At 44.5% G+C, this 26,597-nt stretch overlaps 1 protein-coding gene across 1 annotated transcript in view; it reads left to right on the top strand.

Annotated features, from left to right (window-relative positions):
• h6pd (hexose-6-phosphate dehydrogenase (glucose 1-dehydrogenase)) overlaps positions 1-26,597 on the top strand; it is a 54,859-nt gene that overhangs the window by 14,220 nt on the left and 14,042 nt on the right. Inside the window, exon 3 of the mRNA XM_072245024.1 lies at positions 9,519-9,636. Coding sequence (XP_072101125.1) covers positions 9,519-9,636 — 118 coding nt within the window. The remainder of the gene's footprint in view (positions 1-9,518; positions 9,637-26,597) is intronic.

Raw genomic sequence — 26,597 nt, forward strand, 5'->3', positions numbered from 1 at the left:
ATCTCTGCTGAGCTCAAATAACCACACGTTACAACGGTGGTGTGCAGAAGAGCATCTCTGAACACACAACATGTTGAACCTTGGGGTGGATGGGCTACAGTGCCGAAGACCTCACTGGGTTCCATTCTTGTACCTAATAAAGTGGCCACTGAGTGCATAAACTGTGGAATATTAAAACCCCTTGCAAATAAGGCATGGTAACTGAGTCCTGGGAAAGGAAGGAGGCTGTCTGAGATATTCATCATCCTCAAGGTAACTGCTCTTTCATTGAAATTTCTTACAGCACATGGAGAATGACGTGACTCAGGATGTTAGAGGGTAGATTGACATCGACGATTGGATTGAAATGACACCATCTGAAGTCTTAGATCACAAAATACTCTAGAGCAGGGGTTCCCAACCTGGGGTTCATGGACCCCTCGGTTAATGGTAGGGTCCATGGCATAAAAAAGATTGGGAACCTCTGCTTTAGAGAGAGCTGAGGCCCTCGAAGGCCTTGGCTTCCTCTGTGTGCAGATAAGGACCAGTCTGTCAGTGCCAGGAGATGATTTCCAGTCAAACAGGATAATTTGCCTGTTCATGTGTCCTTCTGGATGATTGCTTGATTGATTTAAGGAGCAGGAGATGAATTTCATAACAAGGCTTAATTAAAACACGTGGCAGTTGAGTGTGAGGATGAGTCATTGTGTGCTTGACGTGGCTTTAATCGTCTCTCAGCAAACACAGAAGATAGAGTATTATAGCACAGGAAAGGCCCTTCAGCCCACAAAGTTGTGCTGGCCTTTTAACCTATGTTCAGATCAATCCAACCATTCCCTCCTACATTTTTGTTTCAACCAACTATCTAAGAGTTTCTTAACCATCCCTAATATATCTGCTTCATCCACCACCTCAGCAGCTTGCTCCATGCACCGAACACTCTCTGTGTTTTTAAAAAAAACTTACCTCTGACATTTCTCCCCTCCACCCCAATACTTTCTTACAAGCACTTAAGAATTACTCATCCTTGTATTAGCCATTTCCACCCTGGGAAAAAGTTGCGAGCTATCCCCTCGATCTGTGTCCCTTTTTCTTGTTTGTTGAGGTACAGTGTGGAACAGGCCCTTCGAGCTGCGCCGCCCAGTGATCCCCCAATTTAACCCTGGCCTTATCATGGGATAATTCACAATGACCAATTAACCTAGCAACCGGTAGTCTTTGGACTGTGGGAGGAAACCAGGGCACCCAGAGGAAACCCATGTGGTCACAGGGAGAACATACAAACTCCTTACAGACACTGGCAGGAATTGAACATTTTATCTTATCATTTCGTACGCCCCTGTCAAGCCATCTGTCACCCCGGGCCCTCCTTTCCTGGTTTTGGTGTTTCATGTGTTTCTGGTGAAGTATGTTTTGAACTTTGTTGTTTGTCCTGAGTTTTGAATGAGAATATCATTGACTGATTATTTTTCCAGGCTATGGAAGAAGGAACGTCACATTTGTGGAAATAAGACCATATCTAAGGGATTGAAAGCTATTGAGACAGTGCAGGCTTGAAAGTTTATTAGCAGCTTGGGTAACAAATAGAGCATCTTTGGGTCAGTTATAGAGTAATTATTGGAATAAGCAAATTCTGAGGGGCAGGGATTGATTGGAGATAAGTTGTTGGTGGAAGATTCTGACTGGCTGATTTAATTGAGTTTTTGTGAAGTAACTAAATATACTCAACTTCACTCACCCCGACACTGAACTGATTCCACAACCTACATTTCTACATGTCATGTTCTCAGTATTTATTACTTATTTATTTATTATTATTATTATTATTATTATTTGTTTTTTTCTCTTTTTTTGTATTTGTGCAGTTTGTTGTCTTTGGCACATTGGATGTTTGTCTTTGTGTGTGTGTGTGTGTGTGTGTGTTTGTTTTTTAATTGATTCCATTGTGTGCCTTTGTATTCACTGTGAATGCTCAGAAGAAAACGAATCTCAGGGTAGTATATGGTGACATGTATGTACTCTGATAATATATTTATTTTGAACTTTGACCTTTGACAAGGCTGCTGCCTGGAATGGGTTGTATTGAAAGGGTGAGTGAGCTGGGGATTTGCTCTTCGGAGTGAAGAATGATAAGAGATGACTTGATAGAGGTGTATATGACATATACAGTACTGTGCAAAAGTTTGAGGTATATATATACACCTAAGACTTCTGCACAGTACTGTAGTAATTTTATGTATTGCACTGTACTGCTGCCTCAAAAAAACAAATTTCATGCCATATGTGAGAGATGATAAACCTGATCAGAATATGGGTTTCTTTTGTGGACTGAGAGTGGGAAGGGAGCAGATTGTTGTCTCTTGCACACAGTTTGTCCTGCTCTGTTGGGTACGGTCTGTCATTGATTCTATTCTGGTTATTGGATTTGAGTATGCCTGCGAGAAAATGAATCTCGGGGTTGTATATGGTGACATATCTATACTTTGACAATGAACTTACCTCGAACAGCTCTGTGTTGGGCCAAGTGAAGTTGAGTGAAGTTATCCCACTGGTTCAAAAGCCTGATGGTTGAGGGGTAATAACTTCCTGAACCTGGTTGTGTGGGACCCGAGGCTCCTGCACCTCCCTCACAGATGGCAGCAGCAAGAAGAGAGCATGGTCTGGATAGTCTTCGCCTGAAACATCGGCTGTTTATTCCCCTCCATAGATGCTGCCTGACCTGCTGAGTTCCTCCAGTGCTGCTCTGTACTCTGCTGTGTTTAGTAATGAGGAGAGGCTGGATTGTCAGTGTTTGGTTTCCTTGGAGTAGGGGAGGCTGAGTGGGGTTTTAGCAGAGATATCCAAAATGAAGAGAGATTTAGGTTGGGTAGCTGGTGAGAAGCTTTTCCCCATGGCAGGGGTGTTTAAGACCGGAGGGTATAAGTTTTAGCTTAGAAGTGAGAGGTTTAGTGGGGATCTGAGGAAGTATTTTCCACCCAAGGGGTGATGGAATCTGGAGCACACTGCCTGAGGGAGTGGTGGAAGTGGAGATGCAGACTCTCACTATATCTAAGAACCATCTGGCCGAGCACTTAAGTCACCACAGCATAGCAGGCTGCAGTCTAAGTGCTGGTAGATGGGAATAGTATAAATGCATACTTGCATGCACACAGGCTCTGGGGACCGTTTCTATGTTCAGCAATCCTATGACGTTTGTTACAAGTGTCCTAAAAACCAGAATGGGGGAAATTCTCCTTCTACCAGTGTGAGTGCCCCATTTGCATAGATGCACCAGTTCATGAGACTCCCTTAATTGATATCCAGTGAGTGCTGTTAGGTACGTAACCCTCTCACTGGGGCTCTTGTACTAACTTGGCTTGTTAGCTAACTCTGCCAACAGCCACGTGACTCAGAGAGAAGGCCATCTCTCATAAACAGTGAACGTCTAGGGATAGTATGATTTGGGATTCAACCAAACAGGAACATTGGGAACTCTGATTAAAGGAACCTTGATTTGAACATATGCTGTGTAAATACTGCCCTTACACTATTATCGGTTGGCAAGAAATAAAAGATTGTACACTGCAATCTCTCCGCCCAGTCTCTAGAGCCTTCTCTCCATCCCACTAACCTGATTGGCTGACACAACAATCCTAAGTTGAACAACATGACTACTTATCTTCAGCTGAAATGAAAACACTCTACCAGCAGGATAGACTTCTTTTTCGGAAAACTGCTAAGCTAAGATACCTCACTGCATAGCAGAAATCTTAACCAGGGTATTACATATGTTAGAGACAGGAGCAGGAATTTGGCACATTGGCCTTCATAAATTTGAGTATTGAGTACAGGAGTTGTGATGTTATGTTGAAGATGTTGGGGAGGCCAAATTTGGAGTACTGTGTGCAGCTCTGGTCACAGGAAAGATATCAATAAGATTGAAAGAGTACAGAGAAAATTTCTTTTCATTGCCAACTGCCGATGGGACATTAACTATCTAGACTAACACCCCTGTCTCCTATTCCAACCTCACTCCTTTCAAACGCTCTGCTCTCCACTCCCTCTGCACCAATCCCAACCTCACCATGAAACCCGTAGATAAGGGAGTGTTGTAGTAGTCTGGCGAACTGACCTCTACCTTGCTGAGGCCCATCGCCAACTCTCAGACACCTCCTCTTACTTACCCCTCGAACAGGACCCCACTGAGAAACACCAGGCCATTGTCTCCCACACCATCACCAACCTTATTGTCTCTGGGGATCTTCCATTCTCTGCCACGAACCTCATAGTTCCCCTACCTTGCACCTCCTATTTCTACCTCCTACCCAAAATCCACAAACCTGCTTGTCCAGGTAGACCAAGCAACACACATAAAAGTTGCTGGTGAACGCAGCAGGCCAGGCAGCATCTCTAGGAAGAGGTACAGTCGGCGTTTCGGGCTGAGACCCTTCGTCAGGACTAACTGAAGGAAGAGCTAGTAAGAGATTTGAAAGTGGGAGGGGGAGGGGGAGATCCAAAATGATAGGAGAAGACAGGAGGGGGAGGGGTGGAGCCAAGAGCTGGATAGGTGATAGGCAAATGGGATATGAGAGGATCATGGGACAGGAGGTCCAGGGAGAAGGAAAAGGGGGAGGGAGGGAGAAAACCCAGAGGATGGGCAAGGGGTATAGTGAGAGGGACAGAGGGAGAAAAAGGAGAGAGAGAAAAATAATGCTGTATATCAATAAATAACGGATGGGGTACGAGGGGGAGGTGGGGCATTAGCAGAAGTTACAGAAGTCAATGTTCATACTATCAGGTTGGAGGCTACCCAGACAGAATATAAGGTGTTGTTCCTCCAACCTGAGTGTGGCTTCATCTTTACAGTAGAGGAGGCCGTGGATAGACATATCAGAATGGGAATGGGACATGGAATTGAAATGTGTGTATGCTCTGTCCGCCAGAGAAAGCAGGATCTCCCTCCATTCTGTGCGACTCCCTCCATTCGTCCCTCCCCACTGATCTCTCTCCTGGTAATTATCCTTGCAAGCAGAACAAGTGCTACACCTGCCCTTACACCTGCTCCCTCACTACTGTTCATGGCCCCAAACAATCCTTTCAGGTGAGGCAGCACTTCACCTGTGAGTCTGTTGGGGTCATATACGATGTTTGGTGCACCCAGTGTGGCCTCCTGTATATTGGTGAGATCCGACGTAGATTGGGAGACTGCTTCACCGAGCATCTACGGTCTGTCTGCCAGAACTAGTGGGATCTCCCAGTGGCCACCCATTTTAATTCCACTTTCCATTCTGATTCTGATATGTCTGTCCGTGGCCTCCTCCACTGTCGGGATAAGGCCACACTTATGTTGGAGGAACAACACCTTAAATTCCGTAGCCTCCAACCTGATGGCATAAAAATCAATTTCTCAGACTTCCAGTAATGCCTCCAACCCCCTTCACATTTCACATCCCCTTGTCCCTCTCTCATGTTATCTTCTTGCCTGCCCATCGCCTCCCTCTGGTGCCCCCCCTTTTTTTCTTTCTTCCATGTCATCTGTCTCTTTCACCAATCAACTTCCTAGCTCTTTGCTTCATCCCTGCCCCTCCAAGTTTCACCTATCGTCTGGCATTTCTCTTTTCCCAGCCCCCACCTTTCAAATCTACTCCTCAGCTTTTTTTTCTCCAGTCCTGCGGAAGGGTTTTGACCCGATATGTCAACTGTACTTTTTTCCATAGATGCTGCCTGGCCTGCTGAGCTCCTCCAGCATTTTGTGTGTGCTGCAGAGAAAATTTACATGTTGCTGGGACTCGAGGACCTGAATTATGGGGGAGGTTGAACAGGTTAAGAAAAATAGTTTTTTTTTACACTGCAATTCAGTTAGATCATGGCAGATCTAAGATAACTCAGAACAGTGCAGCAGAGGAACATGCCCCTCATCTCACAATCTTTGCCTTGACCCCATTTTCCCATGATTCCACTTGATTCCCTGAGGTCCAAAAAAGTCACACCATTCTGTGTAACCTCTCAAAACTGTTATGTGTAAAAATCCCAGGACATCAGCCATTTCTGAGATACTCAAACACCCCATCTGGCACCAACAATCATTCCATGGTTGGACTCACTTGGATCACATTTTGTCCCCATTCTGATGTTGGGTCTAAACAACAATTGTACCTCTTGACCATGTCTGCATGCTTTTATGCAGTGAGCTGCCACATGATTGGCTGATTAGATATTTGTATTAACGAGCAGTTGTAGGGGTGTACCTAATGAAGTGGCCACTGAGTGTAAGTGCAATATTTTTGTAGGGCGGAGGGGTGTAGTGAGTTGGTTTGGTTCTGGATTGTATTAGCATGCAACTTTAGTGCAGTGGATCAGAATGAATCAATCAGAGAAATTTGTGATTGAGAGCAAGTTACGGTTCAAAGTAAACTTATTATCAAAAGTCCATATATACGTCACGTTATACAACCCTGAGATTCATTTTCTTGTGAGCATACTCAATAAATCTATAGAATAATAACCACGACAGAATCCATGAAGGACCACTCAGCTAGGGTGTTCAACCAGAGTGCAGAAGACAACAAACTGCAAATACAAAGCGAATTAATAATAATACAACCATAAGATCATGAGATATAGGAGCTGAATTTGGCCATTTGGCCCATTGAGTCTGCTCCACCATTTCATCATGGCTGATCCAATTTTCCAATTTTCTGCCTTCCCCCCCCGCCTCCCGTATCCCTTCATGCCCTGACCAATCAAGAATCTATCAACCTCTGCCTTAAATACTTGCCTTCACAGCTAACTGTGGCAAAGAATTCCACAGATTCATCACTCTCTAGCTAAAGAAATTCCTCATCTCCATTCTAAAAGGACACCCCTCTATTCCGAAGGCTGTGTCCTCTGGTCTTAGACTCTCAGACCAAAGGAAATGTCTTCTCCTAATCTATTCTAACAAGGCCTTTCACCATTTGATAGGTTTCAATGAGGTCACCCTTCATTCTTCTGAATTCTAGTGAACCCAGGCCCAGAGCCATCAGGCGCTCTTCATATGACAAGCCATTCAATCCTGGAATCGTTTTTGTGAACCTTTGAACCATCTCCAGTTTCAGCACATTCTTTCTAAGATAAGGGGCCCAAATCTGCGCACAATACTCCAAGTGAGGCCTCACCAGTGCTTTATAAAGTCTCAGTATTATATCCTTGTTTTTATAAATAAATAAGTAAGCAATAAATATCGAGAACATGAGATGAGGAGTCCTTGACAGTGAGTCCATTAGTTGTAGAAATATTTTAGTGACTGGGTGAGTGAAGTTATCCCTTTTGGTTCAAGAGCCTGATGATTGAGAGGTAACAACTGTTCCTGAACCTGGTCTAAGGCTCTTGTTCCTTCTTCCTGATGGCAGCAGTGAGTTGGGAGCATGACCTGGGTGATGGAGAGGCTGTGATGGATGCTGCTTTCCTGTGACGACACTTCATGTAGGTGTCCTCAGTGGTGGGGAGGGCTTTAACCGCTATGGACTGGGCCGTACCCATTACTTCTTGTAGGATTTTTCATTCGAGGGTATTGGTGCTTCTGTAACAGGCTATGATGCAGCTAGTCAATATACTCTCCACTACACATCTGTGGAAGTTTGTCATGTCGAATCTTGGCAAACTGCTAAGGAAGTAGAGGTGATGCCATGCTTTGTTCATAATTGCACTTGTGTGCTGGGCCAAGGACAGATTCCCTGAAATGATAACACACCAAGGAATTTAAAAGTTGCTAACCCTCTCCACCTTTGATCCTCCGATGAGGACTGGTGCATGGACCTCTGATGTCCTTTTCCTAAAGTCTATAATCAGCTCCTTGGTCTTGTTGACATTGAGTGAGAGGTTGTTTTTATAGCACCACTCAGCCAGATCTTCGATCTGCCATTGATCTGGTGAATGGGGAATAGTACCCTATTCACCAGATCGAACCGCATGAGCTACAAGTTTATTTATTTGTTGAGATACAGTGCAGAACAAGCCCTCCTGACTCTTTGAGCCACGCTGCCCAGCTACTTCCGACTTTAACCCCAGCCTGAACATAGGACAATTTACAATGACCAATTAACCCGCTATCTGGTACATCTTTGGACGGTGGGAGGAAACCAGGGCACCTGGAGGAAACCCACGCATTCCATGGGGGGGACATGCAGACTAAGACCGTAAGACTATAAGATATAGGAACAGAAGTAGGACATTCGGCCCATCGAGTCTGCTCCACCATTCAATCATGGGCTGATCCAATTCTTCCAGTCATTCCCACTCCCCTGCCTTTTCCCCATACCCTTTGATGCCCTGGCTAATCAAGAACCTATCTATCTCTGCCTTAAATACATCCAATGACTTGGTCTTCAGCCGCTCATGGCAACAAATTCCACAGATTTACCACCCTCTGACTAAAGTAATTTCTCCTCATCTCTGTTCTAAGTGGAAGTCTTTCAATCCTGAAGACGTGCCCTCTTGTCCTATACTCCTCTACTATGGGGAATAACTTTGCCAGATCTAATCTGTCCAGGCCTTTTAACATTCCGAATGTTTCGATGAGATTCCCCCCTCATTCTCCTGACCTCCAGGGAATACAGCCCAAGAGCTGCCAGATGTTCCTCATACGGTAACCCTTCCATTCCTGGAATCATTGCTGTGAATCTTCTCTGAACCCTCACCACTGTCAGTGTATCCTTTCTAAAATAAGGAGCCCAAAACTGCACACAGTACTCCAAGTGTGGTCTCACAAATGTCTTATAGAGCCTCAACATCACATCCCTGCTCTTATATTCCATACCTCTAGAAATGAATGCTAATATTGCATTTGCCTTCTTTACCACCGACTCAACCTGGAGGTTAACCTTTCGGTATCCTACACAAGGACTCCCAAGTCCCTTTGCAGCTCTGCATTTTGAATTCTCTCCCTATCTAATTAATAGTCTGCCTGTTTATTTCTTTCACCAAAGTGCATGACCATACACTTTCCAACATTGTATTTCATTTGCTACTTCTTTGCCCATTCCCCTAAACTATCTGAGTCTCTCTGCAGGCTCTCTGTTTCCTCAACGCTACCTGCTCCTCCACCTATCTTTGTACCATTGGCAAATTTACCCACAACTCCATTAATACCGTAGTCCAAATCATTGACATACATTGTAAAGCAGTGGTCCCAACACCGACCCCTGTGGAACTCCACTAGTAACCGGCAGCCAGCCAGAATAGGATCCCTTTATTCCCACTTTCTGTTTTCTGCTGATCAGCCAAAGTTCCACCCATGCTACTAACTTCCCTGTAATTCCATGGGTTCTTATCTTGCTAAGCAGCCTCACGTGCAGCACCTTGACAAAGGCCTTCTGAAAACCCAAGTACACCACGTCTACTGCATCTCCTTCCTTTACCAAAGGAGATGCAGTAGACTCCTTACAGATGGTGTTGGAATTGAACTTGGATGCCTCGAGCTGTAGTAGTATTGTGCTAACCACTGCACTACCGTAGCACCCCGCGAAAGTGTTTCAAAACTAAACGCAAGAGCGTTCTCATTCATTGCCTCATTTTCTTAGGCGATCGCCTATATCTTACCCTTCCGCCACGACAACCATCAGGCCTTGGAGCCCATCTGGAACCAGCATCATATCGAAAGGGTGGAGATAGTTATGAAAGAGACGGTGGACGCGAAAGGTAGGGAGAACATTGCTGTAAATGAACATGAAACTATGAATGCAGAATTTCCAGTATCACCCCTGGCTCTCATGAGATGCTTCAAAGAACGAAAAGACCTTGAGCATGATGTAATTTGGGTGAGGCTGTACATTTAGTTTTGACTTGATTCGCAGTCTCCAGCTGACCGTTTATAAAATAATTATTCCCACAACAACTTTGATCCACGCCTTGTCCTCTCCACTCCTCCTCCTCTTTTGCAGTTGAAATCTCTTCAGATGTGGGGCCCTTTCTACAGGAATAGGGCCCCTGAGGCTTCCTGTACTCTCTGTTGGTGTTTAAGACCATAAGACATAGGAGCAGAATTAGGCCATTCGGCCCCTTGATTCTGCTCCTTCATTCGATGATGGCTGATTTATTATGTCTCTCAACCACATTTATTTGCCTTCTCCACCTTGCTAATTAAGAAAGTTGATGAAGGGCCTTGACCTGAAACTTTGGCTACGTCCACACTGTGCCAGATAATTTTGAAAACGAAGCTTTTTCTCTTCGTTTTGACCCTCTGTCCACACTAAAACGGCATTTTCATCCCCCGAAAAAGGAGATTTTCAGAAACGGTCTCCAGAGTGAATAAATCTGAAAATGCCTAATATCCGTTCCAGTGTGGATATGGTAACCGGAGCTTTTTAAAACCGCTGTCATGACGTGCCGGAACAGATGGTGACTGCGCGGCATTTCATTGTTTTCTTCTTCTTATTATTATTACTTTATTGTCGCCAAACAATTGATACTAGAGTGTACAATCATCACAGAACCTAACAATTTCAGAACAGACGGCAACGAGACTGAAGCCAGAAGAGTTAGAAATGTACTGACCAAATACTTCGACCCATAGCTTACTGAATAAATAAGTATACTCACTTTGCCCTGTTTTCTGTCCTTGCTTGTATGAAGGTAAGGACAGAAAACACCCTCCGCCACCCCCAGTTTAAATTCCATGCGGAAGATTTTGGAAGATCAAGAGCCAAGAACCAAGGTGGTTTACCTATTTATGCAAGTACTTCTCTGACAATAGATGTGTAACAGCCTAATGTAACGTTATACGGAAATACAAGATAACACTGATACAGGCATGTTTTATACATTTAACAAGGTGCTTTATTAATGCAACAGAGTTAATCAGTTTTTCAATGTTCGTCGTCAGCCGGGTCATACTGTCCGTGAACTCCCTGTTGGTTGCCTCCATACGCTCCAGTATTTGTTTTTTTAGTTTTAAGTCCTGCGCGAGAGCCAAGAGCAACTCGTTTTAAGTTATTCTACTCTGTAACTAGACAAATGCGCGCCAAGTATACCATTTCCTCTTTGCTTGTTTTCTGTGTCCTGCGCGTGCCCAGTAGGAGGAGATTCGCCCAAATATCCGTCTAATGTGGACAGAGATATTTTGAAAAACACTTAGTGTGGACGCCTGTTGTTTTCACTGGAAACCGGCGTTTTCAAAATTATCCGGCGAGGTGTGGACGTAGCCTTTGACTATCCACTTCCCTCCATGGTGGGTTAGTAAGTTGTGGGAAACTGTGTTGGTGCTGGGAGCTTGGTGACACTTGGCTCACCCAACAGAGTCCTCGGACTGTGTCGGTCGTTTATGCCTATGCTCCAAACCTATGAATTTCACTGCTTCAGTGTCCATCTGACAAATAGAGCTAATCTTCTCATCATCCTCTTCCAAGTCTTATTACAAAGTATGTCACTGGAAAAAAGGACCAGGGATAGTTAATCCTCCATGTGAACCCACAGCTTGATAAATCCTGTGATTGACAGCAGTGAACAGTAACCGGACACGCAAGGCATCTGAAATACTTCCTCAGAGTTTTCAGTTGCACGGGGTCTGCGTTTGGAAAGTATGGGTCATACAAAATACCAGAGTAGGTCACGGGAATAATCACAGGAGGTGCAAAGTCGATTAAATTAAACAGTGTAATTTTATCTGCTGTATCGCTGAGAAATGATGTATTGATTGGGAATATACCAACTATCTTTGTTTTGGTGATGTTCAGTGGGGGGGGGGGTGCCCATCTTTTATACTTCAGTGAATAGCCATATGGTGACCAGGGGCTTGGCCTTTGAATGTTGCATAGGGAATTGTCAACTGAGCACAGCAGTGACCTTGGTATAGACTGAAGGTGACGTAGCTTGAAAGGCTTCACGTTGTCCTGCAGATGAATCTCACTCTAATGGGAAAGGGAATAAGACCATAAGACATAGGAGAACAGTTAAGCTATTTGGCCCATCTATTCTATCATGGCTGATTTATTATTCCCTTCAACCCCATTCTCTTGTCCTCTCCCTGTAATCTTTGATACCCTAACAGATCAAGAACCCGTCAACCTCCACTTTAAGTATACCCAATGACCTGGCCTCCACAGGTGTCGGTGACAGTGAATTCTACAGACTCACCACCCTCTGGCCAAAGAAATTCTTCCTTATCTCTGTTCTAAAGAGATGAACTCTGGTCTTCGACTTCCTCACTGTAGGAAACATCCTCTCCACATCCACTCTATTTGGACCTGTCAACGTTTGATAGGTTTCCATAGAGGAAAATATTCAAGGATGTTTTCAGAAAACCCTTGGGCAGGGTAGATGCAACATTCCTGGCAATTCCTGAGAATCCCCGGCCCACGAGTGTTTGAAGTGGAGAAGGAGAATTTCAAGTTGGTGTTGGGAATCTGGAATATTCTGCAGTGGGGTTGGGGGGGGGGAGTAGTACAAGCTCGCAGGTGAGGTGAGACCATGTGACCAGGTGAGGGGGAACGTAGGTGGGCAAGGGAGGAGAGATGAAGCTGGGAGGTGATAAGTGGAAGAGGTAAAGGACTGAAGAAGAAGGAATCTGATAGGAGAGGACAGTGGACCATGGGAGAAAGGGAAGGAGGTGGGGCACAAAGAAGAGGTGATAAATAGGAGAGGAGCAGAGAAGAGGTAAGATGGGAGCTAACTCTTTCCTGGTCCTGCAGGACCACTTGAGGAGATGGGCAGCACACCAGTGTAGTTGAGATAACCACTGCCTCACAGTTCCTGTGACCTGCGTTCAATCCTGACCTCTGACCCTGTCTATGTGGAGTTTGTACATTCTCTCAGATTGTTCTTCCAGGAGCCTGCCAGTGTCTATTGTTACCATGTTTGCCAATTACAGTCTGTAAAACTGAAATCGGAGTTCTGAAGCAATGGCTGAGACTTCAAAGTTCAAAGCAAATTTATTATCTTAAGTACATATATGTCACCATATACAACCCTGAGATTCGTTTTCTTGTGGGTATACACTTTAAGTCTAAGAAACATAATAGAATAAATGAAAAGACCACGCCCAACAGGAAGGACAAACAACCAATGTACAAAAGTCAACAAACTGCAGGTACAAAAGAAAATAATAAATAAATCAGTTATAAATATTGAGATCATGAGATGAAGAGTCCGTGAAAATGAGTCAATAGGTTGTGAGAGCAGTTCAGTGATGGGGCAAGTGAAGTTATCCCCACTGGTTCAAGAGCTTGATGGTTGAGGGTTAATAGCTGTTCCTGATCCTGGTGGTGTGAGTCCTGAGGCTCCTGTATCTGCTTTCTGATGGCAGCACAGAGAAGAGAGCGTGTCCTGGATGGTTGGGATCCCCGATGATGGATGCTGTTTTCCTGTGACAGCACTTCGTGTAGGTGTCCTCAGTGGTGGAGAGGACTTTACCCGTGATAGACTGGGCCGTACCCACTACTTTTTGTGGGATCTTCCATTCAAGGATATTGGTGCTTCTATAACAGGCTGTGATGAAACCAGTCAATGTACTCTCCACCACACATCTATAGAAGTTTGTCAAAGTTTCAGATGTCATGCTGAATCTTCGTACACTTCTAAGAAGAAGAGGCACTCCTGTGCTTTCTTTGTAATTGCCCTTGCCCAGGATGGATCATGTGAATTGATAACACTGAGGAATTTAAGTTTGCTGACCCTCTCCACCTCTGATCCCCTAATAAGGACTGACTCATGAACCTCCGTTTTCCTTCTCCTGAAGTCTATAATCGGCTCCTTGATCCTGCTGACACCGAGTGAGAGGTTGTTGTTGTGGCACCACTCAGCCAGATTTTGAATCTCCTGCCTATAAGCTGAGATCTGTCATCACCTTTGATTCAGCCTACGACTGTGACATTGGAGCTGTGCTTAGTCTCAGTCATAAGTATAAAGTGAGTATTACAGGGGGCTAAGCACACAGCCTTGTGGTGCACCTGTGCTGATGGAGATTGTGGAGGAGATGTTGTTCAGAGACTATGTTAACAGTGATGAGGTCGCAAGGGTTGAGAGATTTAAGTTCCTAGGAGTGAACCTCACTAGTAGGCAGTCCTAGTCCAAACAGGTTGATGTCATGGCCAAAAATCTCTACTTTCTCACCAACATCTCTACTTCCTCAACCCTTATCAATTTTTGTTGATGCGCCATCAAAAGCACTTCTTGTGGATGCCATATCAAATTGGTATGGCAGCTGCTCTGTATGTGACCACAAGAAACTGTCGAGACTCATGGACACAGCTGAGCACATCACAGACATCATCCTCTGCTCCATGGACTTTGTGTTTCTCATTGGCTCAGTAAAGCAGCAAGCTTCATTGAAGACTACACCCACCTGAGACGTTCCCTCTCCCATCAGGCAGAAGATACAAAAACCTGAAAGCACATACCACCAGGTTCAAGGACAGCTTCTCTCCCACTGTTATCAGCTTCTTGAAGAGACCTATTGTACAATAGGATGTACAATACAAATCTGTTTTTAAAAAAAACTATTGCTGATGGCTCGGAAGAATGGAATTTTAGCAATGCGTCATTCTTTATTAGCACTAACTGTGTGACCCTTATAGGTAGAGTGAGTTAAAGAAAAAATTATTTATGTATTAAGATATCGGAGCTGTATGAGGCCATTTGGCCCATTGAGTCTGCTCTGCTATTTCATCATGGCTGATCCAATTTTCTTCTCTGCACCAATCTTCTTCCTTTTCTCCATATCTCTTCATACTCTGGACTAATCAAGAATATATTAACCTCTTCCTTAAATATACATAAAGATTTGGTCTTCACGGCTGCCTGTGGCAAAGAATTCCACAGATTCACCACCCTCTGGCTAAAGAAGATCCTCCTCCTCATTGTTCTAAAAGGAGACCCCTCTCTTCTGAGTGTGTCTTCTGGTCCTAGACTCCACCACCATAGGAAGCATCCTCTCCACATCAACTCTATCGAAACCCTTTAACATTCAACAGGTTGCAATTAGGTCACCCCTCAAAATGTTACCATCTACTATCTGGAGATTAAGTTTTGCTGGCATTTGCAAAAAAATAAAGAAGTACAATGGAATTTACAAAATACTACACATTAACAAAGGTTGACAAAAAAGCCAATGTGCAAAAGAAGATAAACCGTGCAATTAAAAAATAGTAAAAATAAGTTAGTAAATAACTAGTACTGAGAACGTGAATTGTAACGTCCATGAAAGTGAGTCCATAGGTTATAGAATCAGTTCAGAGTTGGGGTGAGTGAAGTTATCCGCTCTGGTTCAGGAGCCAGATGGTTGATAACTGTTCCTGAACCTGGTGGTGTGGGACCCAAGGCTCCTGTAGCTCCTGCCCAATGGCAGCAGCGAGAAGAGAACGTGGCTGAGATGGTGGGGGTCCTTGACGATGGATGCTGCCTTCTTGTGGCAGAGCTCCACGTAAACGTCCTTGATGGTGCGGAGGGCTTTGCCTGCAATGCACTAAGCTGTATTCACTATAATCTTTAGTGGGTTGTCATTGAGGAACCTTGTGTTATGAGTTTTCAGAGCGGAATGATAATTATTTCCTGGCATGCCCTTGAAACCCAGGACGGATGTGTTTCCTGTTGAAGGTCCTGGCTCGAGCCACTGTGAGCTCTGGCTTCTTGTTACAGGGCACACCTCGATATTGTTCAGCTTGGCTGAGCTCTGCTTCCTAGTGTTAATCACTGAGGGCTGGTGTATTGATTAATTTAATTAATCTTTCATACTTTGACTGTGGTAACATGGAAAAAGAACAGACTGCTGACTTGAATTGGCACAGCCCTAGCGAAGGAGTGTATGGCATCTGCAGGGTCATATCTGTCCCAACCACTGGAATCTGTGTTGTAGAATCGTAGGGCACCGAAACAGGACCTTCGGCTCATCTAGTCCATGCCAAACTATTAATCTGCCTAGTCCCATTAACCTGCACCTGGACCGTTAGGGTTAGTAGATTGTGGACATGCTATGTTGGTGCTGGAAGAATGGTGACACTTGCAGGCTGTGCCCAGCACAATCCTCGAACTATGTTGGTCGTTGACGCAAAGGATGCTTTTCACTGTATTGTTTCTATGTTTTGATGCACTTTTTATAGATAAATGAAGCTAATCTAAGCTGTGCTGCTGCCACTCAAAAAACATATTTTCATGACGCACAGTCCCATGCAAAAAGCCTTTCTTTCTTTCTTTTTAAATCTTTTTATTGAATTAGTACACAAAAGGTAAACCATATAGGCACTAATACACTGTTGCAATATAACTTTACAAAAGATATTAATACACAAAATAAAATTAGTACAAACAGTGCAGTTTAGATATAAAATAACCAGGTAATATAATAGTATACTAATTTTCAAACATGTCAATAAGGAAAAGGAAAAAAACCCCAAAAAAACCCACCGTGCAACTGATCTAAAAAGCAAAGCAAAGCAATGGGCTAACTAGGAATCAAGTAGAGTTAAACAACTTAAAACAATCACGTCCTCAAACCCGACCTCCATTAAAAACAGTTAAAAAGCAAGAAGGGAATGTAAATATGGACAGAGAGAGAAAAAAAATTACAATAAATGAAAATGTTGAATAAAAGATCTCCAGGTCTGTTCAAATTTAGCTGAAGAATCATAAAGATTACTTCTAATTTTCTCCAAATTTAAACATAGTATCGTCTGGGAAAACCCTAAGAACGTAGTTGGAACATTAGTCTCCTTCCAATGTTGTAAAATACATCTTTTCGCCATTAAAGTAAGAAATGCAATCATTCTACGGGCTGAAGGAGAAAGATTACTGGAAATTTTAGGTAATCCAAAGATAGCAGTAATAGGATGGGGAGAGATACCTATATTCAATACCTTTGAAATAATATTAAAAATGTCTTTCCAGAAAGTTTCCAGAGTAGGACAGGACCAAAACATATGAGTTAAGGAGGCTATCTCCCCATGACATCTGTCACAAAGAGGATTAATATGAGAATAAAAACGAGCTAATTTATCTTTGGACATATGTGCTCTATGGACAACTTTAAATTGAATTAGGGAGTGTTTAGAACAGATAGAGGAAGTATTGACTAGTTGTAAAATATGCACCCAGTCATCCGCCGAAATAATAAAGCCCAATTCCTTTTCCCAATCTGACCTAGTCTTATTGAATGGAGCTTTCCTAAATTTCATAATAATATTATAAATAATAGCCGTTACACCTTTCTGACATGGATTAAGGTTAATTATAGTATCTAAAATATATGTAGGAGGTAATGCAAAAATCCTAGGCACATTTATATCGCTAAGGTGCCTAAGACATTTGCACAGAACTGTAGTAATTTTATGTATTGCACTGTACTGCCACTGCAAAAAAAAACAAATTTCATGACATATGTTATTGATGATAAACCTGATTCTCATTCAGGACCTTAAGACCATAAGATATAGGAGCAGAATTAGGCCATTTCGCCCACTGAGTCTGCTCCGCCATTTCAGCATGGCAGATCCAATTTTCTTCTCAGCCCACATCTCCTGCCTTCTCCCTGTATCCCTTCATGCCCTGACTAATTATCAACCTCTGCCTTAAATATACATAAACACTTGACCTCCACGGTTACCTGTGGCAAGGAATTCCACAGATTCTCCACTCTCTGGCTAAAGAAATTCCTCCTCATCGCTGTTCTAAAAGGATGCCCCTCTATTCTGAGGCTGTGTCCTCTTGTCTTAGACTCTCCCACAACCTCGCCACCTCCATTCTAACAAGGCCTTTCAGCATTTGATAGGTTTCAATAGGTCGCCCCAGGTTCTTCTGAATTCTAGTGAATGCAGGCCCACAGCCATCATACACTCTTCATATGACAAGCGATTCAATCCCCTGGAATCATTTTCGTGAAACTCCTGTGAACCCTCGCCAGTTTCAGCACATCCTTTCTAAGAGGCCCAAACCTGCTCACAATACTCCACATGAGGCCTCAGCAGTGCTTTATAATGTTTTATGGGTCTCTATTGTGGACTGAGACTGGGGAGAGGGGAATCATGTTTGGGAAAAAGGGGAGGGAGAGGGGAGGGAGTGAGAAGCACCAGAGAGACATTCCGTAATGATCAATAAACCAATTGTTTTGAATCAAATGTCCTTACCTGGTGTCTCAGGGCTGGGTGTGTCTGTTGTGCACCTCCCCCTGCCCCTGGCACTCCTTCTCTGCCACCTGTGCCACACACACCCTGTGGTGCTCCACTCTCACCATTTCCAACGTCCCTTGCTCCAGATCTACAAACTCACTCTCCACTCTATGTTGACAAAGTGTGTGTACTATGCAAAAGTGTGTGTACGGGTATGTTTTTTTAATATGTTTTTCAAAGACTTTGTGTTCTCGACATTCATTGTTACATTTTTGTCTTTTTTTCTTTTTGTATTTGTGCATTTTGTTATCTTTTGCACATTGGTTGTTTGATCGTCTTTGTTGTGGTGTCTTTCCAGTGATTCTATTGTGTTTCTTTGTATTTACTGTGACTGTCCACAGGAAAGTGTATCTCAGTGTTGTATGTGGTGACATAAATGTGCTTTGATAATAAATTTGCTTTGATCTTTGAACTGTGAACTTTGAAGCTATATAATGAAGGTAAGGTACAGAGCAGCTATGAATTAGTTAACAGTAGGGACTGGACGGCCCTCTCTTGTTCTCATGTTGTAGGTCGGGCAATAATGGAGATCGAGGCAATGGATGCTCCCACTTCGCCTTTTGATCCAGCATCTTCCCAAGACTAACAAAGAAATGTTAGTGGTTAGAGTTTCTGGGACACATGTTACTTGCGATTCAAGAATAGTTATCATGTGTACATCAATTCATGAAGTGAAATAGGTCATTTGCGTTAACAACCAACACACGAAATGCATTACTCACAAAATGCTGGAGGAACTCGGCAGGTCAGGCAGTATCTATGGAAGTGAATAAACAGTCCACTTTTCGGGCCGAGACCCATCTTCAGGACTGAAAAGGAAACCGCACTGCCCAGCAACCCACCGATTTAACACTAGCCTGATCACTGGACGGTTTACAATGACCAATTAATCTACTGACCGGTACATCTTTGGCCTGTGCGAGGAAACTGGAGCAGCTGCAGAAAACCCACATGCACATGGGAAGAACATGCAGCCTTTCATACAGGGGACATCAGAACTGAACTCCAAACTCCGATGCCCTGGTCTGGAGTGGCGTTGCGCTAGCCATTACACTACCATTGGTTGATACATTGAAGTGGACCTCTGTGACTTGATTACACCTATAGCCATGTTTATAGCCTAGAGCTGTCTGCCAGCCTCTGAGATACCTTCATTATTTCCCAACGGGAGCTTTCATATTTACAGCACCATAATATTTTAACTTTGTAGTAAATGTTCCCATTACAAGACAATCTTAAGCTTGCTGATAGCATTCAACACTGCCCTCCAAGAGAACCATATTCTTGCTGTGGTTTGGAGGCTTGCGTGCCTCAATGATTTAGAGAGAGATGCTGGAGTCAGGGCTTTGTGCTTTTGCTCTTCGTAGGGTCACCCGTGCCCAATAGGTCAAAGGGTAGAGGCCAGACTATGAGTGATCCACTAGTCCTTCAGGTTTAAGGGTTCAGCTTGGAGTTAACAACCCTGACCGGTCAAACAAAGCTTTTATGGAAACAGCAGTGAAGAATCCTTCTGCATCTGAGTGGCCAAGGGCAGACAGAGATGGAGGACCTTCATTGCTGCCCCAAACGTCAGTGGCATAATGGGCAGGAAATATTCAACTCTGCAGCCTTGATAAGGAACTACTGGCCTACAGGAAATAGCTTTGCTTGCTGGTTGGCGATGAGCACCCAGTTAATAAGAGCCTTGATTTTAAAATTCCCACAGTTGTCTTGAAATCCCTGTGAATGTTCCCACCTGGATCAGTGAGAGGGGGGGCAGACAGAGGTTGGGTTCAGATTGGGTAGTTGGAGAAAGACTTTTCTAAACGGGGAGAAAATTCAAAAATCTAAGGTGCAAAGGGACTTGGGAGTCCTTGTACAGGATTTCCTAAAGGCTAACTTGCAGGTTGAGCTGATGATAAAGGTCTTCAATAGTCTCACAGCCTGAGGGGAGAAGCTGTTACCCAGTCTGGCAGTCCTAGTCCTGAAGCTCCTGTACCTCCTTCCTGCAGTAGTGAGTCAAACAGATTGTGGGGTTGGTGGTAGGGATCCTAAACAATGGTTCAGGCCCTTCATCTAGAATGCTCCTGGTAAATGTTACAAATGTTACAGAGAAGAGGGAGGGAGACCTCGGTGATCTTCTTGGCAGTTTTGACTGTCCTCTGTGGGGTCTTGCTGCTTATGTCCCACACATTGATGCATCCGGACAGGACAGTCTCCATGGTGCTCCTGTAGAAAGTTGTTAGATTGGAGATGGGGAGCCTTGCACGCCTTAGTCTTCTCAGAAAGTGTGGACACTGCTGTGCTGCCTTGACTAGTGAGGAGTGTTGTGGACCCAGGTGGGGTCGGCCGTTACGTGCACACCGAGGAACTTTATGCTCGTCACTGTCTCCATGACAGAGCTATTGATGTGCAATGGAGAATGGTTGACCTGTGCCTTCCTGAAGTCTACAGTCATCTCTTTTGTCTCGTCCACGTTGAGACTCGGGTTGTTGTTCTTGCACCATTCGACAAGCCTGTCTGCTAGGGGTTCCCAACCGTAGGGTCCACAGACCCCTTGGTTAACAGTAAGGCTCTGTGACATTAAAAAAATTGTTGGAAACCCCTGCTCTCTACCTCCCCTTGTTTGCCGACTCATTGTTGCTAATGAGGCCAAACTCTGGGGTATCATCAGTGAACTCTCTGTGTTATCTTATGGTCGCATGCCATACCAAGCCATAACATATCTAGACAGATGCTTTCTATGGTGCATCGAAAAGAGTCAAAGTAAATTTATTATTGTCATTTGCTTTCACAGCAACACACCCAATGATGTGCTGGGAGCAGCCAGCTAGTGCTGCCACATATTCTTGTGTCAACATATCAACCCCACCATGCTTGGCAGAACAACATGGAGCACAACAAAACAGAACATACCACACGGTAAGGCAATGACAGCAAAGCAAGTCTGCATTCCTCCCTTCCACCCACCCGGGCACGAACACAATTCTGTAACCCCAGAGCAGGCTTTCTTTGGCCTCCAGCCTCCCATGGACCCGTGGACTCACGGTCATCGGGGATTCGACTTTCCAAGTGGACTCGCAGACTCGAGCTTCGGCCATCAGGCCTCACTTCTGGACTTCCGTTTGACCTCGAGCTTTGATCTCTGGTGGTGTCCCAGGACTTGCTGATGACAAAGAATGAGGACCTGAACTATGGACCTCAAATTCTCTCATATCTACAAGTGAAATAACTTTACTCCACCCAGTAAATAATTTGGTTGTTCTTTTCCAAAAACTGAACATATTCAATGAGGCCTCCAAAGGTTAATGGCTTTGATCTCTGCTCAATAAATATTCCCATCTGGATGTTCTGCTACTAACTCATCATTTCATCAATAATTGTGAATCACAGGGCCACAGGAAATTACTTTGTCATAGCTTCAGACCGTTAACAAAATCTAATTAATTATCTTGAATTAAATCGAATCTCTACAACAAATTAACATTTCTCTCAGAAATTACCACAATCCTCGAGGTATCAAATCAGTGAGGATTAGCTGGGACTATTTCAGACTCCCCTCAAGGAAATAAATCTCAAATGGCAACTTTGGTTTTGACTCTAAAATCCAGAAAGTGGAAATTAGTGTTTCTTTTGCCTTTCTCTATCACAGACTGTTTTATTCCCACTTAGAGACTGTACCCTGAGCCATTTGTACTGACTATTTCCCTCCATAGATGCTGCTTGTCGTGCTGAGTTCCTCCAGAACAGTAGTTCCCAACCTGGAGTCCATGGACCCCTCAGGTACTGGTAGAGGTCCACGACATAAATAAGGTTGGAAATCTTGCTCGGGCATCTTTATAGTTCCAGCAGAGAAGAGTGCTGTGGACTGGCACATTCCAGGCTGCTAGAGTAGGGGCTGAGGGATGCAGTGCAGCCATCGTGAGGGCTCGGTGGGGAAGGACAATGGAGTCGGGATGTTCTCGTCCTGGAGAGAGGGGAGTTCTCAGTGGAGAGAGGAAGCCTCTCAATTATTGTGCTTGCTTGCTTGCTTAGTTACTCGGGCCCCGAGCTCCCAATGGAGCATGGGCCGTCAATGAGCTCCTGTCTCCATCATCCCCTGAAGTCATTGGTATGGTTGGAGTTCATCAGTTCATTGCATCCACTGTACACCTTCGCCAGAGCCCTATTGGCCGGCCTTATGATGGGGTCATAGGGAGCAGCCGTCATGTTCAGACTTTGGGAGGCCTCAGCTGAGTGAGTGAGGCCTCCGCTGGTCAGAGTTCACCCTGGATTTTTCACCCTAGCTGTCTAGATGCACAAGCCTGGGCAGTACGATACAGAGAGCAAGCTGGTGCCCATGTAGCAAGCTTCCCCTCTCCATGCATCTGATGAACCCAAAGGAACAGCAGAACTGATACAGTTTGGTCCCAGCAGCATCGCAGGAGTTGTTGTTGCCAGTCAGCGTTGAACTCAATGTAGAACTGCCTTAAGGATTCCAGCTCCACATTTTCCCCTCAGGGTTTACACCCAAAGCCTCCTCCATGAGTGGGCATAGCTGCAAGGCAGTGGTGTTTTGAAATCAGATTTTTCCTTCTCCTAGATGAGCTGTCAACCATGGCTGTTAAGCCCCATCTGTCAGAGTGACTGGCTTTAAGGCACCAGTAGACTGGCTTCGCTCCTTCTCCTGTCAGTAGAGATGGTTCCGCCAGGTTTAGTAGCTGAGCCACACATGAAGGCCAGGAACTAGACTTGGTTGTCAGAATCTATTTGAGATAGACGCCCTTGGGAGCATTTAATAGGTAGTGGGAGTTCTTCCCTACTGCCACCCCCGGCTATAACACATTATCTTCACTTCAAGCTCAGATTAGGACAGATCTGTTTTCTCATTGAACCTTCTGGTTGATTCTATGTTCAAGAAGCTATCCTTCAACGCGGTAACAAAAAGGGTCTCTGGAATCTGTACTCAGAGCCTTTTGGAATAGACAACAGTATTTCATATTTCAGAATCAGAATTAAGTTTATTATCAGTGACGTACATTGTGAAATTTGTGGTTTTGCAGCAGTAGTACAGTGGAATGCAAGAAAAAGTAGTTTAAGTGAAAAACAAGTAGTGCAAAAGGAGAGCAAGAAGTGAGATAGTGTTTATGGTCCATTCAGAGGGGAAGAAGCTATTTCTATAACATTGAGTCATCATCACTATGTGCCATGTCGTATGACATGGGCAATCATCATCTCATGACCATGATTGTTCTCGGCGAATTTTTCTACAGAAATGTTTATAATTATTAGGTTAATTGATCACATGGGTGTAGTTGGATGGCAATTGGCTCGCTGGGATGGAAGTGACCTGTTACCATGCTGTATCTGTAAATAAAATAAATTAACATAATTACAATGAGGAGAGACTATGAGTAGTGCTAGTCCCACCCAATCTGAGAGGGCAAGATCCTGTTTGCATTTTACCCTATATCATCATCATCACCACCACTATGTGTCATGTTGTATGACATGGGCGATCATGGTCTCACGACTGTGATTGTTCTTGGTAAATATTTCTACAGAAGTGGTTTGCCATTGCTTTCTTCTGGGCAGTGTCTTTGCAAGACGGGTGACCCCAGCCATTATCAATACTCTTCAGAGATTGTCTGCCTGGCGTCAGTGGTCACATAACCAGGGCTTGTGATCTGCATTGGCTGCTCATACGACCATCCACCACCTGCTCCTTTGGGTTCACATGACCCTGATCGGGGGGCTAAGCAGGTGCTACACCTTGTCGAAGGGTGACCTGCAGGCTAGCAGGGGGAAGGAGCTCTTTACACTTCCTTTGGTGGAGACATATCTCCACCCCACCACCCAATATATACACTTTATAATTTTGTATACTTTTATAAGATCTCCCCTCATTCTCTTGTGCTCCAGGGAATAAAGTCCAAAACTATTCAGCTTCACTGTATCTCTGTTCTCTGCTTTGAGAAAGAATCTATTTTTCCCCTTGTCCTATTGATGAGTTCTCTGTCAGCCCCTTGAAGTGTGCACGTTGAACGGTGAGGAGCTTTTAACACGTGAGAGGACAGGATGTGCCATTGAAACCCATTGAGCAATCAGGCGCGAGGCAGCTGACTGCAATGTGATACCCTGCTCTGGAGATCCGCAGTCCCAGTGACAACAGTCAGCAGCTGATTCAGCCTACACAGGACCACGGGAGAAAGTTATCAATGTTCCTGCATTACTACAGAATATACACTCAGTAGCCGCTTTATTAGGTAATTAATACAGATATCTAATCAGCCAATCATGTGGCAGCATAAAAACATGCAGACGTGGTTACGAGGTTCAGTTGTTCAGAGCAAACATCAAAATGGGGAAGAGAAATGTGATCTAAGTGACTTTGACCGTGGAATGATTGTCAGTGCCAGACAGGGTGGTTTGAGTATCGCAGAAACTTGGCCCCCTGGAATTTTCATGCATGATAGTCTCTAGAGTTTACAGAGAAAGGTGTGAAAAACAGAGAAATATATAACATACAGTGAACAGTAGTTCTGTGGGCAAAAATACCTTGTGAATGAGAGACGTCAGAGGAGATTGTCCGGACTGGTTCAAGGTGTCAGTAAATCAAGTAGCCACACGTTACAACAGTGGTGTGTAGATCTGAGTGCACAACAGGTTGGACTGCGAAGTGGACGGGCTACAGCAGCAGAAGATCACACTGGGTTCCTTTCCTGTAGCTGACAAAGTGGTCACTGAGCGTATGAGGAGTGATTGATGTCTCCAGACCTGCACTCGCGGGAGTCCAGAAGGATGGAGGGCGATCTCATTTAAACCTACCGAATACTGAAAGCCCTGGGCAGAGTGAATGTGAGGAGAATGTTTCCATCAATTCAGAATCAAGAGCACAACCTCAGAATGGAGGGACGTCCATTTAGAACAGAGATGAGGATGAATTTCTTTAGCCAAGTGGTGGTGAATCTGTGGAATTCATTGCCACAGTCGCCTGTGGAGCCAAATCACTGAAAGCAAAGGTTCTTGATTAGTCAGAGCATCAATGGTTATGGAGAGAAGGCAGGAGAATGGGGTTGAGAGGGAAAATAAGGCAGCCATGGTTGAGTGGAGGAGCAGATTGGAAGGGCTGAATGGACTAATTCAGCTCCTGTGATTTGTGATCTAATGGAAGTAGCCCTTCAGCCCATCGAGTCTGTACTGACCATTAAGCATCCACTCACACTAATCTAGTATTTGCCCCATATTCCCATCTCCATCCCCCCACAGCAGATCCTAACAATTTGCTAGCACTAGGGACCTAGTAGCCTATCATCCTGCACGTCTTTGGGATGTGGGAACTCCCAGTGGGGTGAATCCTGCTGGTCACAGGATGAACGTGCAAACTCCACACTGCTAGTGCCCAAGGTCAGCATCGAACCCGGGTCTCTGGGACTGTGAGGCAGCAGCTCTGTCTGCTGCACTATTGTGTCATCTAATATCAATTGGCTTGGAAAGATAACAGATTTGATGGTAATTTTCAGAAGGGAATTGGAAATATACTTCCCATTGAGATTAGATTAATTTTATTTGTCACATGTACTGTGAAACATCCAGTGAAGTGCATTGTTTTGTGTCTACGACCAACACAGTCCAAGGATTGTGCTGGGGGCAGCCCGTGCACCATGCAAATGTATTTTGCTCACAACTTACTAACCCTAACCCATACGTCTTTTGAATATGGGAACAAACCAGAGCACCCGGAGGAAACCTATGCTGTCTTGGGTTGAACATAGTAATTCCTTACAGGCAATAGCAGGAATTGAACCCTTATCGCTGGTGTTGTAAAGTGTTGCGCTAACCATAAAGTTATCATGCTGTTGCTACTACTACTACGTCGACTCAGGCCTAGGGGGCCGGCGTTGGGCATGACAACGGACTCTCCACTTCTCCCTCTCCCTCATCAGTGTGTTCAGTTCATCTACATTAGCCGCGCCGCTGTCTTCTAGGAACGTGTTGACCATAGTCTTGGGAGGGCGCCCAGGGTTCATCCTCCCGTGCTTGGACTCCCATATGATGACCAGGCTGGCAGGTAGCTCGGGGTGGCATAGACAGTGCCCCGCTAGTTTCAGTCTTCTCGCCTCGATTTTAGTGGTGAGTATCGGTAGGTTGTTATAGAGCTCGACGTTCGTCATGTGCTGTTGCCAACTCACGTCAAGAGCCAGCCGGAGCATTCGTGTATAGCAACCATCTGGAGACTTTGCATAGTCTTGGTGAGTGTCCACGTTTCACATCCGTATGTGAGAATGGACTCTATGCTATGAAGATCCTCTTTTTAAGCCCTCTGGTCAGGTTCAACTTCCAGATTTCCTTCATGTCGTTCATAGCCCTCCACGCCAGCGCCTTCCGTATCTTTATGTCCTTCTCCGAACTCGTCATTCTTGATCCGAGGTACTTGAAGTCATAGACTTTCTTAATGGTATCATTCTTTACGATCTTGAGAGTACCTTTGTCACAGTTAAACGCCATGTACTCTGTCTTTTTAGTGTTTAGGTGAAGTCCAACTTTATT

Source organism: Mobula birostris, chromosome 27 (genome assembly GCF_030028105.1).
Source record: "Mobula birostris isolate sMobBir1 chromosome 27, sMobBir1.hap1, whole genome shotgun sequence".
In the NCBI taxonomy this organism is placed as follows: domain Eukaryota; kingdom Metazoa; phylum Chordata; class Chondrichthyes; order Myliobatiformes; family Myliobatidae; genus Mobula; species Mobula birostris.